This window comes from Morone saxatilis, unplaced genomic scaffold (genome assembly GCF_004916995.1).
Source record: "Morone saxatilis isolate NCDOM2014 unplaced genomic scaffold, NCSU_SB_2.0 Contig17, whole genome shotgun sequence".
Classification (NCBI taxonomy): Eukaryota; Metazoa; Chordata; class Actinopteri; family Moronidae; genus Morone; species Morone saxatilis.
The window spans coordinates 7,550,137-7,566,450 of record NW_023339729.1 but is presented as its reverse complement, the minus strand read 5'-3'; the positions used below and the strand labels follow the sequence as shown (position 1 = coordinate 7,566,450).

Here is a 16,314-nt window from a genome sequence, read left to right as displayed (position 1 = left end):
TCACACGACAACAAAAGCAACACTGCTGCTCACACACCCACTGCAACGCTAGCCTCCACCGTGTGCAACCATAACTTTTAGTAATGGGGTTTTCAGTATTCATTTTAATTCGCTTAATTAGTTTTAAAAAAGATAAAGCCAAATCTAACCGAGCCACCAACTACAAACATAAATAAAGTTTCCCTTAATTCATTTCCAAGTACATTCCCGGAGCCTGTTTAGCCACATAAATAAATAAATAAATAAATAAATAAAACCGTAATTTAGCCCAGTACTTTATCCAGGTCACATAACCCTGGATGTGATGAGGTTCTTCACTCTGAATACAAAACCTCTCAACTCATCATGGCAACCTTTGGCTGCCAATGGTAGTATCAGCATGTGATGGTGCTATGGCGCCACCTTGTGTTGACTGGAGAGGGGAAATACGGAAGTCTGTCGTGTCTGTCTGTCATGAATACTGTAAAAACCTTGTATATTGTGTCTTCTTATATGGATGTTTATATTGTTTATATATCATTGTTCTTGTTTACAGTTGTTTATATAGTTGCTTTAAAAAAATCTTGTCTATATCTTGCTGTTCAGTTCAGTTTTTATCAACTGCATTGTATTATACTGAGAGTATTTAGATTAATTGATATAAATACAGGTCGACAAAAAAGTAAAAACAATATAATTCAGCAGAAGACACACATATATGTATGTATATATGTACGCATATATCTATATACACTCCTTTTGTATTAAAAGGAACCAGTAGTTTGTTATTTAAAATAAAAATTAAATCCAAGTATTCCATTTAATGCACTGGTTCAAAAACTGGACTTTGACTGCAAGGGGATGATAAATCTGTGTGTGGGTGGTGTGTGTAGGCCACTGTTTGCTAACACACCACCAGTGGCTTAATTTGGTTCATGCAGTCTGCCTGAGTTCATTACAGAGCGTAGATGGAGGATCAGAACAAACTTCATATAAAACTGAATTCATGTTTCGTACTATTTTTAAGGTAAAAGAGTAATTTCTTTGACATACCAAAGTGGCTCTATTTTACCAACCAGTGACCCTTGCAATAATGCATTATCTAAAATGTGTTGTTGGAGCAGTTTGAAAAGATAATACTATACACACTGAGCTCATTAGAAGTGCTTGCCTGCAAACATGCATGTTTTTTTTCTTATTACATAAAAACCATGAAGGTCTTTATTGAAACCCAACAACAGGAACTGATTATGTCAAGAGGCCTCCTCATGTTTCGAATCTGAACTTCTTTCATCCTCCCAACCTAACAAGAGACACACTGGTAACTTACTTACAGCTTATTAGTGTCTTTGAGAAAAGGAAAATATGAACAATGGTTGGGCAGCATTACATTAGTCAATGCTAATTAAATTATTTAAAGCAGGAGAGAAATTAAAGAGAAAGTAAAACATGGCCATGAAAATTACACTATTGTCTGACCTTGTTTTCTGGAATATGTAAATAAATGTTGGCCACTCGGCGCTTCCCCCTTAAGTGATGCTGAAATAAACACAACAACAAATTTGAAAAAAAGTACATTTTATTCGGATGAGAATTTTCAATGAGATGATAAACAGCTGTTGTCACATCTGTAAAACTACAGCATAAGCTTCTGTGTGTGTGTGTGTGTGTGTGTGAAGAAATTGAATTATTAAAATTAGAGGCGATATGGAGTTAAAGTACTAATGCTATGCAAATGCAAAAGTATTCAAAAGTTTATAAAATACATATTAAAATGGTAAACAAAAATAGTGTATCATTAATAAATGCTAAATTTGATTTGTTGTGGTGAGTTTGACAGGATATGTTTATGGATTTAAATATGTGTAACATAGAGTGTATTTGATAATTAGCATATTGCTTGTCCAAGTATATAGTTTGAATTTGAATATTGATTTCAATATTCATGCAGCATAACATGCTTATATAACAGTCAATTAACAATTAATTAGGCAATCAGATACTATTACTGTAACTTGCAACTGTGGTGCATTAAATTATTAGCTCAACATTGTCATTATTGATTGTAATTTAATCTATTAAAATAACATCACAAAATTAAAGTCAAGTCACATTCTCATACTGTGTAAATATGTTATATAATCTAGAGTATTCAGGCTTTTGAGACTTTAGGATATAGAAAGACATTCTGTGCTTATAAAGATAAAGGGTTGTTCCACTCATTTTCATTTTTTGCTTGTTGCAGGTTTCTGTATTTTCCCTGTTGATCTTTGTTTCCTTGCAGACTCTTAGCATAACGTGACCTCCAGTCTCTTTCGAAGGCAGCCTTGACATGTTCCAGGATTGTCACTTCCCTGTCTTGAAGACTATTTTTCATCTGAACCACCAGGCCAACTCCTGCATTAATGGCAAAGTCACTGCCAACCCAGTCATGGTTACCTGTGGACAAACAGCAAACCTTAGATATTGTGTCTGTAACAGGTATTATTACTTTGATTTCCAGTTCTGTGCTTTATTTCTTGATGTGTGCACATTTATATATATAGTCTGGTGTGTCTTAGTGTCTGTGTGTGTGATCAGAGGTTAATAGAACAACATACACTGTATACAGTACATTAGACAATTACACTATTTACAACACAATAACTATATTAGAAAAATAAGCTGTTTCACTTTCTTGCCGAGGATCAGATGAGAAGATTGATACCATTCTTACATACCTCTGTTAAATATGAAGCTACAGAGGGTTAGCTTAGCTTAGCCTGGCTCTGTTTGAAGGTAAAAAAAATCTGCCTACCAGAAGTCATTGATTAATATGTTATTTCTTGTTAGTTTACTACATACAAAAAGGGCTTTTCTTGGACTGTGAGTTCCTGGAGTCTCTGGTTTTAATAGAAAACCTCAAGATGACAACAAGACCAGAAGTCCCCCGTAAATTGTATGCTATGGCTGTGTGTTTGGGAGTGTGTCTGTATGTGCGTTTGTGTTTTCTTAGCCTAGCCTCCGTCTGAAGGAACTCACCAGAGGCCCTGGTTCTTTCTCTTATTTCCCTCCAGTTTATCTCCTTTGTCCTCTTGTGTTTGTACTTTTATTACGTAGATTCATAAAGCCCCGGGAACTAGTTGAAACATTTTCAATTCCCCTCTAAAGTTTGCTTTGTTCTTTCTGGTAACCCCACAATGAGGTCATGAATTTAGGAAGTTACTGCTCCAAGCAAAGACAAGTTCAGAGGTTCTCAGGCAGATTTCTTTTTCTTTAGACAGAGCCAGGCTCATTACCCCCTGTTTTCAGGCTTCTAAACTAATTGTTTCCTCGTTGTAGTTCCATATCAATAATGGTATCAATCTTCCCTCCAAGTCTCGACAAGAAAAAGAATAAGTCTGTTTCAAAAATGTCAAACTACTCCTTTGACAAAATACTGTTTTACATTTTTAAAATAGCACTGAGTATAAAATACTATAAAAGACCTTCTGAACCAACCATTTTGAAAATGTGTAAATGCAAATAAAATCATCAATAAAAAGAAAGAAATTGTAAATGGAATTGGTTGCAAACATATTCTACATCCTTACCGATGTAGACAGCATTATCGGTCACCATGTACTTGTTGTGGTTGAGGCCATGTTGAATATCATCCTTTTGCTCCTTGTGACTAAAAAACCTCTGCAAAAAAATGGATTTAACAAAACTAGTATGTATAGATACCATAGATACACGCATTCTCAATTTAAGATTTACATAATGTATCAAAAAGAATGTCCAGAAATTCACTCAAAACTACAGCTTTCCAAAAACATTTGTACTACCACCTCACATACCACCTCTAGTGAACAGTTGAGCATCTGCATGCAGAGCGACTTGAGGGAGGCGACGAAGTTAAAGGTGAGAGGGTGAGTCTTCTTCCAGAAGCTTATCAGCAGGCGGACTCTGACTCCTCTCAGAACCACCGCCTCTCTGATCACCTCATCAATAGCCGACCAGTACCTATTGATGCACCCATTGCAATTAGACACTGTTTTACAATCTAAAGGCATACAGAGTGTTTCTCAAAGTTACTGTGTTTCTTCCCTAAACCATAAAAAATATACAGGTTATAATGGAACTTATTTGTCACAAGAAACCATGTTTGAATGTCCAAGCTCTCAGGAATATAGAGGTTGTACCTTGTGACTGAGGTTCCTCTGAAACGCCTGTTGACCAGAGGGAGGTAGTCTGTCACGGATATGAAGATAAATTTCTTTGCACTTTGGATGACTTGATAAATGGCATCTACATCTCTGGTGCGATCTTTAGAGCAGAAGAGTTCAGGAGAGGTCTGCAGAAAGGATACATCACTCAGACAAGTTTGTACCCAAAATTATATAAAGATTACGGAAATAGAAGAACTGAAAGGTGGACAAAAATATGATTTAGACTTTTAACATTCAGTTTGCTTGAAAAGTGGCAACACCCCACTGAAAAATGTTACACTGAGAAGGGCAACATAATTTGGGTTTATTATTTTGATGGATTAAAGGGCAAGAAAAACAACAAGGCACATTTCTCTTCGCATGTATCACTACTAGTGAGGCATAAGAGCAGGTTGGAGTTGCCAGCAGCTTGTGACAGCATGGCTCCATTAGTTCCTATAAGATGATAAATGTGCTAAATGCAACTGATAAGCGTCTTGTCGCTTGGAGGGTAACAAGATTCATTACTGTCAAATTAGGCTGAGGTACTGAGATATTGAGACTCAAGATGCTCCGCAGTGTGGTGTTAACATGATTAATCACCCCCTGTGTGTGTCTGTTATTAGTTGGTAATGAAACTTTAAAGACATCTAGTCCAAAGTCAGGAAATTGGTGCCTTAAGAGGAATATAAACCAGTCTAAACATTTATTACAGACACAACATGTGGTTTGTGCATGTTGTATAGAGTCAATTTATGTGTTAACATGTAGTAAATAGTGCAACATAATAAAGCAGCTCCTCACAGACACATAAGCAGTAGCCTGGGTCGTGTTGAGCTGCAGCTCCAGGGCGTCGTGCCTCCCGTAGAGGGCTGTAACTCTCTTCGACCAGATGGAGGGGATGTAGTCCCTCTCGTGAAGCTGCCAGTAAAATGAAAAGACTCGGTGGAGGTCCAGAGCCAGGCAGCTGCAGTTAAACACCACCACCCCCAGTTCTTTCCTCTGTGGGGTGTCAGAAAGGAGCACAGAGGAAGAGGTGATGCAGCAGAAAAGTTGCCGTGTGAGTGTACTAGGTGTGTTCACTGAACAGGCATGCTTCAGCAATGTGAGACAGAAAATAGATAAAAGGCAAAGATAATGCAGATTTTAGAGTGAGAATAGTAACTCTCTGTGAGAGGATTTGATCATCTGATAGCAGTCATTTTAACATTTAACACATTTAACTGGAAACCACAAATGTGAACCTTATGGTGGCGCTAGAGGAAAAGTCAGGAGATCACCAAAGTCAGGATTCATCCTCTAGGCAGAATGGGAATATGAATTATATTTATGGATTGATTTATGGAAATCAATCCAGTTGTTGAGATATTTCAAGTGTCGGACCAACACTGGCATCCATAGAGCTGCTAGCACGGCTAAAACAGTGAAATAAAAAGTGAACAAGAGACAATCGTTCTAAATATATTCTCACCAGGTCATTAATTACACAGCAGAAATGTATTTTGTGTTTGTTCTATTTTGGTGAGTGACCCAGAAGCACACAGTGGTTTCAGTCTATTAAACTACAGTGCCATGTACATTATGATGAATCCCTGACAGCTTCTGCCTTGCTCCATTTTTGTCTCTCTTCTTTCCTGCTCTTCTATCATTCCCTCTTACTCTTACTGTATGTGTGTGTGTGTGTGTGCACGCCACACACACACTCATACATATGTCCATTCCTCCCTTCCCTCTGGCTCCATGGTAATTACAATGAATAGTAGTTCTACCTCCAGCCAGCACTGAAGCATGAAAAGTGCCAGGTAATCACTTCAAGCAGTAGTATGCTAATGCTCCCTGGTTCCCTCTCTATTGTGAATTACATGCTAAATGCAAAGTGAAATGCTACTTGTCTTTCTAACCCACCTCAGACAGTAATCTTAAATCATCCCTGGTGCCCATTAAGAGTTGCTGGAGTAACTGCATTGGTACAAGTGTACACTGGAATTAATCCAGTTTCTGTGTTTTGTTTTAAGTCCCTGTCAGGTGCAAATGTTATCATTTAATTAAAATTGTGTAAGCTAAAAAAGAAAAGCTACTCTAGCCATTTTTAGGCCAGACATGAATGGCAGACCTGACCACGCCTGACTGCAGAGGCTCATTTATGCTCTGTTCTGATTTTACTCTGCACACTCATGTTGTTGATGTTTGTTGTTACCTTGGAGAGTGACCTCCAATCCATATCGGCGCTCCCGATGTAAATGTGCTTCCGATCCACTATCCAGAATGAGGAATGTAGTCCTCCTCTGGTAAAAGCTGTCATATTAATAAAATGAACCACTGCAGCTAGACAGAGAGACAGACAGAGTGGGTGTTAGTTGAAAAGTTTGACAGAATGAGATGGAGAGAATTATGGAGGGCTGGCAGCCGGAGCGGCAAAGGCTTTGAATGTCAGCTACATTTGCACATTCATGATTTTTTGACCTTCATTGTGAAGTTTGGCAGACATGAAGGTTGTATGACCCGTGCTGTGGAGCTGGGGGCCCTGCACGGTGTAAATGAGCTTGTTTTCCTTGAGACAAATCAGAGATGCTGTATGTATATTACACTGCTGGCCTAAAACAGGTAACCAACATTCTTACTGAAATTGTTATAGAACACATGAGAATCTTCTTTTAAAAACTCTTTTTTTGTCATGTGATTTGTTAGGACCCATAAATCTTTATTGTGGTTGGTGACGGTGGCATAACAAATTTCTTTTATAACATGAAAATATGACAGCCACTCACTGTGTGCTGCCAAGGTCTTCAGTTCAGCAGAGTTAGTCAGACTGCTGGCAATCTTCAGTTTAACCCCACGAGATTTCAGGCTGAGCAGTCTCTGGAACAAAAGCTGACCCTGAGGAAGAGAGCAATGTTCTGTAGTTGAGCATTTGAGCAGCATTTCCGGATGTCTCTTAAAAGGCCAACATCTCAGCAGGACTAACCTCATTAAAAGACTCCATACAGATTTACTTGAAAATAATTGCATTTCCACTTATAGAGCACCTGGGAAATGCAGTTGGTTCATATTCTGCAGGAATGTAGGGGGGATATATTCAGACAGTCTACCGTGACTTTGTACCTGTTTGGCAGTGCTTGGCATTGTCTCCAGGTCCCAGGGGTTTAAGTCCCAGACAGGTGACACTACCTCAACCGAGTGCTTAGCCTGGTCCAACAGTGTTTGAAAGCCAACAGAGAGAGAGAGGTGGTGTCTGCCATCCACGGGGAGGGAGAGGTCGTCTGGAATATTCTCCACGAGATTGATGCTGAAAGTAACACGTGTCTTGAGTTTCTGAATTCTTAAAGGTCATTTAACACATTGAAGTTTGTTTGCATATCTGCTACTGTATTTGTGAAAAAGCATTGGTTGAGTCTGAAGGCTACAAGTTTAAAAATGAAACAAATGTATAGGTTAGAGAAAAGTGTTTTTACCAGGTTTGCCAGACCTCTGTACCCCATTCCTTATTTCCACTTGAGGCTAGCAGCTCAAAGGTACATTAGCTGCTGCTAGCATAACACATTTGGATCTTTGACCAGACTTTTGGCTGTTGAGTTGCATTGTGGGCAATGTAGGAGCCAGGTTTACAGTTAAAAAAAACACAAAAAGACAATATCTCTGGTTCTACTGAATATGAAACAACTCATATCATATCATATCATTTATGAATGATACTTGTTCCTAAATAACTCTGAATTGACGATTATGTAAAATATAATGATGAGTTACTGGAGAACAGACCTGGGGATACTATACACCGTTTAGCCATAACATTATGATCACCTGGGCATCCTGGTGCACCCTTAAGTTTGGAGCTGCATTAGTCGTCTAAGCCATGCACATTTGCCTGGTCAAAGTCGGCTCAAAATCCTTGCCAACGCGCTGCCCATTTTTTCAGCTTCTAACACAGACTTTGAGGACAGAAATGTGTCACCGTTGCTGCTCATATTATCCGACCCCACTGACAGGCTCGCGCATCGGAGTTAAGCGAGAGGTATATCAGTTTAATTCACTCACTGGTGCCAGTGCTGCATAATGCGTATGTTGATCGTGTATTCATGAATCATTATGTTACGGTTAGTTCATAGATATTTTACACTATACATGGATTCAAATGTGTTCTCTTTCATCTTACCGGCAATCTCTGCTACAGTTTTCCTCTGTGATACCATCCTCATCGTCCCCCCAAATGTCGACTGATGAAAAGATCAGTGCCACCAGCACAGCAAAGCAGCAGAGAAGGGCAAAGATGGCGATGCACTTCTGCTGGGTCTTAAAGATGAGGTACACACACATTGAGCAAAAGTCAGCAGCACTGCAGAGCTCAATTCTTCCCCGGTTGTAGAGTAGTGTACAGTGGGTTAACAACTTGCAGTGAAGACATTGACATGGCAGTTAGTTTTGGGTGGTGTACAGAAGGGGAATTATCAGCCCTTAAATGCTAATGTCCTCACTCAATACCATTGATCAGAGGTTAGGATTCATGATCAATACAACACAACATCTCTGTGTCTTGACTTGACGACCAGGCCACAGAGGATTTAGAAACTCTGGAGAAAAACCACCCCAGCTTCACAAATCTCACTTTATGCCACAGAGCAGAGGACAAGTGGAGTGGAACGCTTTCCAGCTGAAGGCAAATTGATACACGCTAAAGCTCAACTGTAAGGAATATTGGAAAGTCTGGTTTATGCTTTTCTGTTGCTTTTGTTGTTCAAGTGAATCCCAGCTGAGAGGGATTTTATGACCTCTGTGCCAGGATGGATACACCCAATGTTGCATTTATGACAGGCAATATTAAAGACTAGTGCGCATACGTGTGTGCAATATATGGAATAAACTGGTTGTAATAACAGTGGAGTGACAGGCAGCGTGGTCAGAGGTTATGATGCAGGAGCCTTATTACTGTCCTGATCCAGCCTGAGGAGTCTTGATTTTCACTGTTTTAAAAGTGCAGTTAGGCACTTCTGTTTTGCTTACGACTACAGATTTTCACCGTCTTATTCCCTGCCCTGTTTGGCTTTGTCGGTTTTGTTGTGAGCTGTCATCACATCACATTACATATTCCCTTTTGTTTGTGCTCGATCAATCGCATGAATAGCATCACACTGATGAAGTTTTTCTCTGAGAGATGACTCCAAGCTACAACTTTTATCAAATTTGACTACTAAACAAAAGAAAAACACGATTCAGCACCAAGTCATAAACAAGATGGGGGTCGGAGGATTGTTTGTCAACCTCATCTCCCACACGTCTCTACACTGTCTGTCTCAGGCAGTGAGGCTGAAACGCTGGTGCCAGCCGGGTGCACCTTACACTCCTCTGCTGTCCACTGAGACCGCTGAGCTCTTCGTCACATTTAGCAGAGTCAAGGACCATGCTTCACTTGTGGATGTGTACATGCTGCTTGGAAATCCTCATGATACAGAACAAGACTGACAGAGTGAGACAGGTCAGTTACTGATGCAGTAAGATGCTTTGACTTAAAAAACACTATAACACAACTGTTCAATGCAGCCAAAAATAACCTTACATACTTATGTAGTTTAGAGCTGATTATTAGAAACATGGAATCAACTTAAGGCTTCATTCAAATTAATCATTGAATGAATAATGTAACAGAAGCCAGCAGGAAAATCCAAAGGTAAACATGCCCTAAAATCCAACCTACAAACAAAGTGAGAATAATATCACATATTAAACAGATGCAGAGTGAAGCAGGTTTAGTTGAGGACTGTAAACGTCACCTTCAAGGGCTCTTGTGTGGTCGGTCCCGCCATGAGAGCAGCACTCCTTCAAACTTCTCTGACAGGTGGGAAACAGCAGCTCAGTCACACATTTCTATCTGTCTGTCTGTCTGTCTTCATCATCCAGTCCTCAGCCTGTCCAACTCTGATGTCTTCACTCTTTGTCTTCATCCTACTGGGTCCTCACTCTCCTGGAAGGTATGTGTGTGCACCTCAGCTTCTGGTCCGTCTCAGGTCCTCACATGGTTCCTCTTTGGGCGTGTGTGTGTGTGTGTGTGTGTGTGTGGCAGAAATAGAGAGAGAGAGACAGGGCTGCATGCGTGCTGCTCACTCTCTGCTCCTCAGTTGAGGTAGTGAGAGAGATGAAGAAAGACCAACCCCTCTCGTTCAAACGGCCAATACAGAGCTGTAACTCCGAGCCCCAGCAACCCCCCCTTCCTCCTCGATTCCTCCCTCCTCTTCCTCTTTATCTTCATCTTTTATCTGCCTTGTGAACAAACCTCATCTGGCAGTTGTGCTTGGCTTTAATGGGGAGGGATGCTTAAATGTGCCACTGGTGATCCACCGTTTTTTGACAGCTGTTGCAAAGCTATACCAAATTGTTCTGGACTCATTAGGTGGGACATGTACACACACTCAAAGACACATCTGCACCCAGGTCTTCCCAGAGAAGACCAAATAATTTAAAACAGCTATAGCTCCAATAATTAACCTTGACTGATGACATGTAAGTCAGCAGTATTGTCTGCTTTAATCCCCACTGTGTTTAAATCATTGTAATAAATGTTCTTTTCAGTAATGCACCAGATTTTAGAGCATTCATTCATAAAGTTCTGTCTCTTCCTATTGCACAGAAGCACAATAAAGGGCCTCGGTGGGTAAAAATGAAATATGCAAACACTTTCTTTCAACCTTTTATCCGCCCCAACAGTTTTCTCACAGATGAATATAGCGTTGCTTAATAGCAGAAAACAACATATGCTGCTCACTGCAGGCAAGCTGCTGCTGTTTATGAGTACAGCACTGTTTAGGGACTAAAGAAAGGACCTAATGAGGGACGTGAGAGAAATGAGAGAAGGATCAAAGGAGGGTGGAGTTTTCTTAAAAAGTTTACTTGGTTGTAACTTCATACATACTGTATATAGTAGTAACTAACACACTACACAGCAGTCTGCTTTATTGTGTTAAAAAAGGTTTTAAAACTTTTAGCCACATTAGTGGTGATGACATCTCGACAACTACTGGAAATTACCATTAATTCTGGTACACATGTTTATGTTTCCCTCAGGAAGAATTGTAATACTTTTGCAGATCCTCTGACTTTCATCTAGCAAAATCATCTGGTGAAAATTTTAATTTGTCAGATACTTTTGTCTATGATTAATGGCGTAAGGTAGTTATGATGGGCCCCAATGTACGCTAATATGATGGGCCCCTAATTACCATTTTTATGTTTGAAAGGGATGACTGCTCGCTTGGCTTGCAGATCTGCTCAGCTTGTCAGTCTAAAAAAACGTATACTGTATCTTCTTGTCACATGATCAAATACAGACTTGACATTGGACAACATCAACATACATATTACCCAGCAATCATCATTGCACATCTGTATATAAGAAAAATACCAAATAAAATAAGAAATTGTAAATTATTTGAGTGGTCTTTTTGTAGTTTATTTATAGTTTTTATAGTTGAAGTAGAACAAGCATATCGTTTTCTTGACTAGACTGATTATTTTATCCCCCCCAAAAAAATTAAAACTAGGATGGAGACTGGTTTGCTTTTAAGAGGACCCATATAGCAAATGGCACCAGAGCTGTTAGAGTGGCTGCAGACTCTTACTCTTCATTCAGTAAAAATTACACAGTAGTTACACTGTGAAAAGATCAAAGCCTGTGGCAGTATCTTAATGTATCTCCTTTACATACTCATTAACAAAGTAAGATTTTTTTTTTACAATCAAACAGCTGATGATTTGTCAGTGTAATTCCCAAAGGGCATGTAGAGTAAGGGTGATTTTTAATTATAGACTTGTGGCACACCGTGTGACATTCCAGAGAGATATAACAGAGTAACAAAGTCATAGCAGTGAAACCTGCTGTGTCTGTCTGGGGCAGGTGCCCTCTGCACGTCACCCAGTCTGTGAGTGAAAAAGAGAGAGAGAGAGAGAGAGAAAGAGTGGACAGTAATGTTGGGACGACTTCCCAGGGGAGGTGAATGTTCCTAAAGCTGCATATATGGGGTCAGACAGACACACTTTCATACGGGGGAAGAAGCAAAGTGACAAACAGGATGGGGCTGTCACTGTTTTCCTGACCATCATGAGCACATACAGCTGAGAGACTGAACCACAGGGCAACTTTAACAGATACTGTACTCAGCTAACAGTCAGTGGCGGTCATGCTAGGAAACTGTTGACATAAACAATTCAACAACTGCACAGTCACCACCATCATGTAACAGTGAATACTAATGTAGCCTATGAAATGCCAACCAGTCCTGTTTCTTTTCTGTTATGTTAAACCGCTGTAAGAGCTCTTTTTGATCTGTACACCTTTTAAAGCAATGCTATTTGCAGTAGGGCAGTTCAGAGGTCACAGCAGCCTTTGCAGTTCATTCCTAGACTCCCCCCAGACTCTCTGTACAGGACATCATTATCTGATAATGTACCACACAGTTCTTCATCACAAGGGACCAATTATAAATAGTCCTCATCTTTAAGAGCCATGCTGCAAGGCATATTACTTTTCACACAAATGAGCAAATCATAATACAGTGGCTGCCGGTAAAGGCTAATATGCACAGTGTAGGTGTGTATGTGTGTCTCCTGCAAGAATGAGAACTGGAGCTCTGGGTTTTCCTCCATCCTCTCATGGCGCTTTAGTAAGGTTTGATTTATGATTATATTTCAACAGTTATAGGACCTTCTTCATGCCAAAATGTAGTAATTGAAATGCCATGAAAACAGCTGTTATATGTAACAAAGACTTCCACAACACTTTCACTTTCAACTCAATTTAACCTAGAGGCCTTGATATAGACTACGACCTGCAAATCACCTGAACTGTCCTCATAAGCGAACATTTATAATAATTAAAAATGACATTTTGACGCTATTTAGCTATGCATGAATTATGCCCCATCCAAACACACCCCTGTGAGTGCCAATGAAGGACACCTCAATGTGTTTCACCTTCACACCAAAAAGCTCAACAGCAGGTTTCAATGCACGCACAGGACATTTTTTTTATGTTTCCATGGCGTCATACCCAGGGTGATATGTGCTGAGTGAAGGTTTACTGGGCACAACGCCATGGGAGACAGCTGGGCCACATGCCAAAGGGACTGTGGATGGGGTGCAGATAAGGATCCATTGGTGAAAAAAATGATCCTGTTAGGTTGTCTTGTTCAGAAAGCTCCATAAGTAAATGTCTGTCTGTCCAGAGCAGAACACTGGAGCCATTAGTTCAGCCTCTACAACCAAGAGGCCACACGATTAAAAGACAGAGGAGGAATAAATTGTTCAATTGATCATTTGATGGATTTTATTTTCCATGAGTAAGAACTAAAACAAGAAAAAAAAAAAACAAGGAACCACTCACTAGCGGAAATTTTAATTAAATATTGACAATCTTTCCTGTTTTTCCTTCTTTTAATTTAAGCAGAGATAAAATGAAGGGGAAATAGGCTCATTCTTTTACTATAACAGTAGTCCTCTGTGTTGGTTCAATCAAAGGCATTCATGTTTTTGTTTTTTTCCAGAAAACTAGGATTTTGTACAAAGATGAATTTTGGAAAATGTTTAAGATCAGTCATGATATGATTATTTCAATTCATTATGTTGCTCTGCTGTAGTGCCTTTAATTATAATGCTTTTTGTTTCAGAAGAACCAATTTAGGCTCAAAATATTGTACTCTAAATGCAATAACATATAAATATGTTTAAAAGGGAGCATTATTGTCAGTCCTTGTGAAAAACAAAGGATGTTTTGCACTTTACTGAGATATGATATACTGCATATATGATATAGTATATATATAATATATATGATATGTCATCTTATATTAAGCTTTTAGGAGTCAGTTCATACCACAATTCAAGCCAAAAGAAGAGTAACTTGTCAACCACCTGGGAAAACTGTATGTCAGAGAAAGCCAAAAATGAATTACAGACCTTTTCTGGCTCATTCATATATTTATATACCAAATTGGTGATGTGTTCTTAGAGTCTTGTTAGACATTTCTGCTGTTCAGGATTTATAAGCAACATTAGGTGCATTCTTCCTTTTTTAAATGGCCTAACTTTCCACCAAAGAAATCAGTGAAGTTGGTTTTGATAACTAATAAACATACCGGACTGAAAACATAGCCTCTGCGGTAGAGATAATAAAGTTAGGGAAACTCCAGCTAATGCAAAATGAAAACTAAAAAACTATTCATGTGAACAGTCACATTGATGAAAATGCATAAAAAGGCTACAGATTTCGGCAACTTGTTTCAAGTGGATGCACATTTCTTGAGCCAGCTCTGGTTCACCTCCACTTATTTTGTATTTTTTTATCAGCCCATAAGACCCACACAGTAAGCCAAAAACATTACAAGCTCATGCGACCACACCAGTGGCACTGTGCACAATTATCAGCAACCCTCATTTACATTTTTGGTTGATCCTTCCTGTCCATACACACACACACACAGTGACCGATTCACTAATAACAAAACTAATATATATATATTTTTTTAATTAAAGTCATAAGAAAAATCTGTATTTTATTATTTTCAGTGTCTGACTTTTGGGTCATTTGTTGTGAAAGGACAGTTTGCCCTTATGCAGTTGTGCATATCAGCGGCTTATGTCACTGGATCACAGACCACTGGGCTGTAGATTGTAGATGCACTGTATATAAAGCTCTGCTTTGGGGATGTCAGAAAATATTGAAAAATAACTGTAACAATTTCCCAGAGCCCAAGATGATATATCCACAGTATGTATTTTGTCTGACCAATGGTCCAAAACTCAAAGATATTAACATTAAGACGCTTGGAAAATGACTTAAAGTGTTAAACAATTATCAAAATTGTTGCCAATTTGTTTTCTGTCGATGGACTAATTGATTAAATGGCTAATCGTCTCAGCTCTGCCCTACTTTAGCATTTAGTCCCCAGCTCATGAAAATGATTTGCCTGTAATTAAGATAATTTACTTATGCTGAAGAAATTCCTATTTAGACTTGCTAATCAAGGGATATCTGGTTTGGTCCAATGCAAACATCTAAAGGACAAGCTTTAAGTGAAGGTGAAGGTTTACAAATGCTAAAACACACTGGCACTACGAAATTAAAATAGAAAATAGTTTGTTGGTAAGACTGTAGGATCCTTGGTGTGCATCTGGGTGTGTGGCAGCAGTGAAGAAAGTGGTAATCAATTCTCATTGGAGGCAACAGAGCTCAATTGCACACTTCCCCAGCAGCAATTCTCCAGAGCTGAGGCTGATGCACCACAGGCATGCAGAATGAAAGGCTTTCCAATGGATGAAACTAATGCCTCCCCTGGACTCACGGGACACCATAATGCATATTGGACAATAACGCTGATGAATAAATTCCTCTGAATATACCTTTACACACTTTAGCTACTTCTACTACTTGTATTTGTTGTCACATCTCCTTCCAAATTTCAAACTTTTAACATCATCTCTTCACCCTCCAAAGGGCAGATACACAGTTAAATTAATCATGACATGATGTCTGAGAGGTACTTATCTCACCTGTTCCAGCTTCTCTTTGCGTCGGAGAAAGATGGATGCAGAATAGCCCTGCTGCTGGACTGCACTGTAGCTGCTGCTTCTCATTTGGGACACGCAGGGCACGAGCGCTGGGGGAGCCTCATCTGGCCCCCTCGACCTTGGATCACCTGACAGTTCCATTGATGACCTGTGAGCTGCTCCCTGCAGGAGCACACACACTGATGTACACACACACACTCACAGCCAAGCAAGCATAGAGCTGCTGTCACTCACGTCTTCCCTCTTTTCTTTTCTATCTATCATCGAGTAGCTGAATCAGCTGCTATTGGTCTCTGTGCTGTCTGAGCTACAGTGTGCAACCTGTCTGTTTATGGACAGAGCACCAATGCCTCCTCACACTCACACACACTTGTTGGGGAGGGTGTGTGTGTGTGTATTGTGTGTGTGTGTGTGTGTGTATGTGTGTGTGTGTGTGTATGTAGTACAGTGTCTCAGGCGGTATGGGAGGGGCAGGGTATTGGCTGGGAGGTGCAACAGGAGCTGCTGCTCTGGACAAGACAGAGCAGCAGAGAGAGAGGGAAAGTAATTTGATTGAGAAAAGTCTGAGGAGCCTAACAGACATCAAGACACAAACACACTTTCTCTCTCTCTCTCT

General features: G+C 39.7%; 1 protein-coding gene across 1 annotated transcript; it reads right to left on the bottom strand.

Moving 5' to 3' along the window:
• Nucleotides 1-1,761: 1,761 nt before the first annotated feature.
• pld5 (phospholipase D family member 5) lies at nt 1,762-9,952 on the bottom strand. Its single transcript, XM_035660673.1, has 10 exons — nt 9,914-9,952; nt 8,302-8,438; nt 7,251-7,434; nt 6,917-7,025; nt 6,346-6,473; nt 4,953-5,150; nt 4,143-4,294; nt 3,798-3,963; nt 3,552-3,642; nt 1,762-2,418 (listed from the first exon to the last, which is right to left on the bottom strand). Exons 1-10 carry the CDS (start codon nt 9,944-9,946, stop codon nt 2,174-2,176), a joined length of 1,443 nt encoding a protein of 480 aa, XP_035516566.1. The 5' UTR covers nt 9,947-9,952; the 3' UTR covers nt 1,762-2,173.
• Between the last annotated feature and the right edge of the window lie 6,362 nt (nt 9,953-16,314).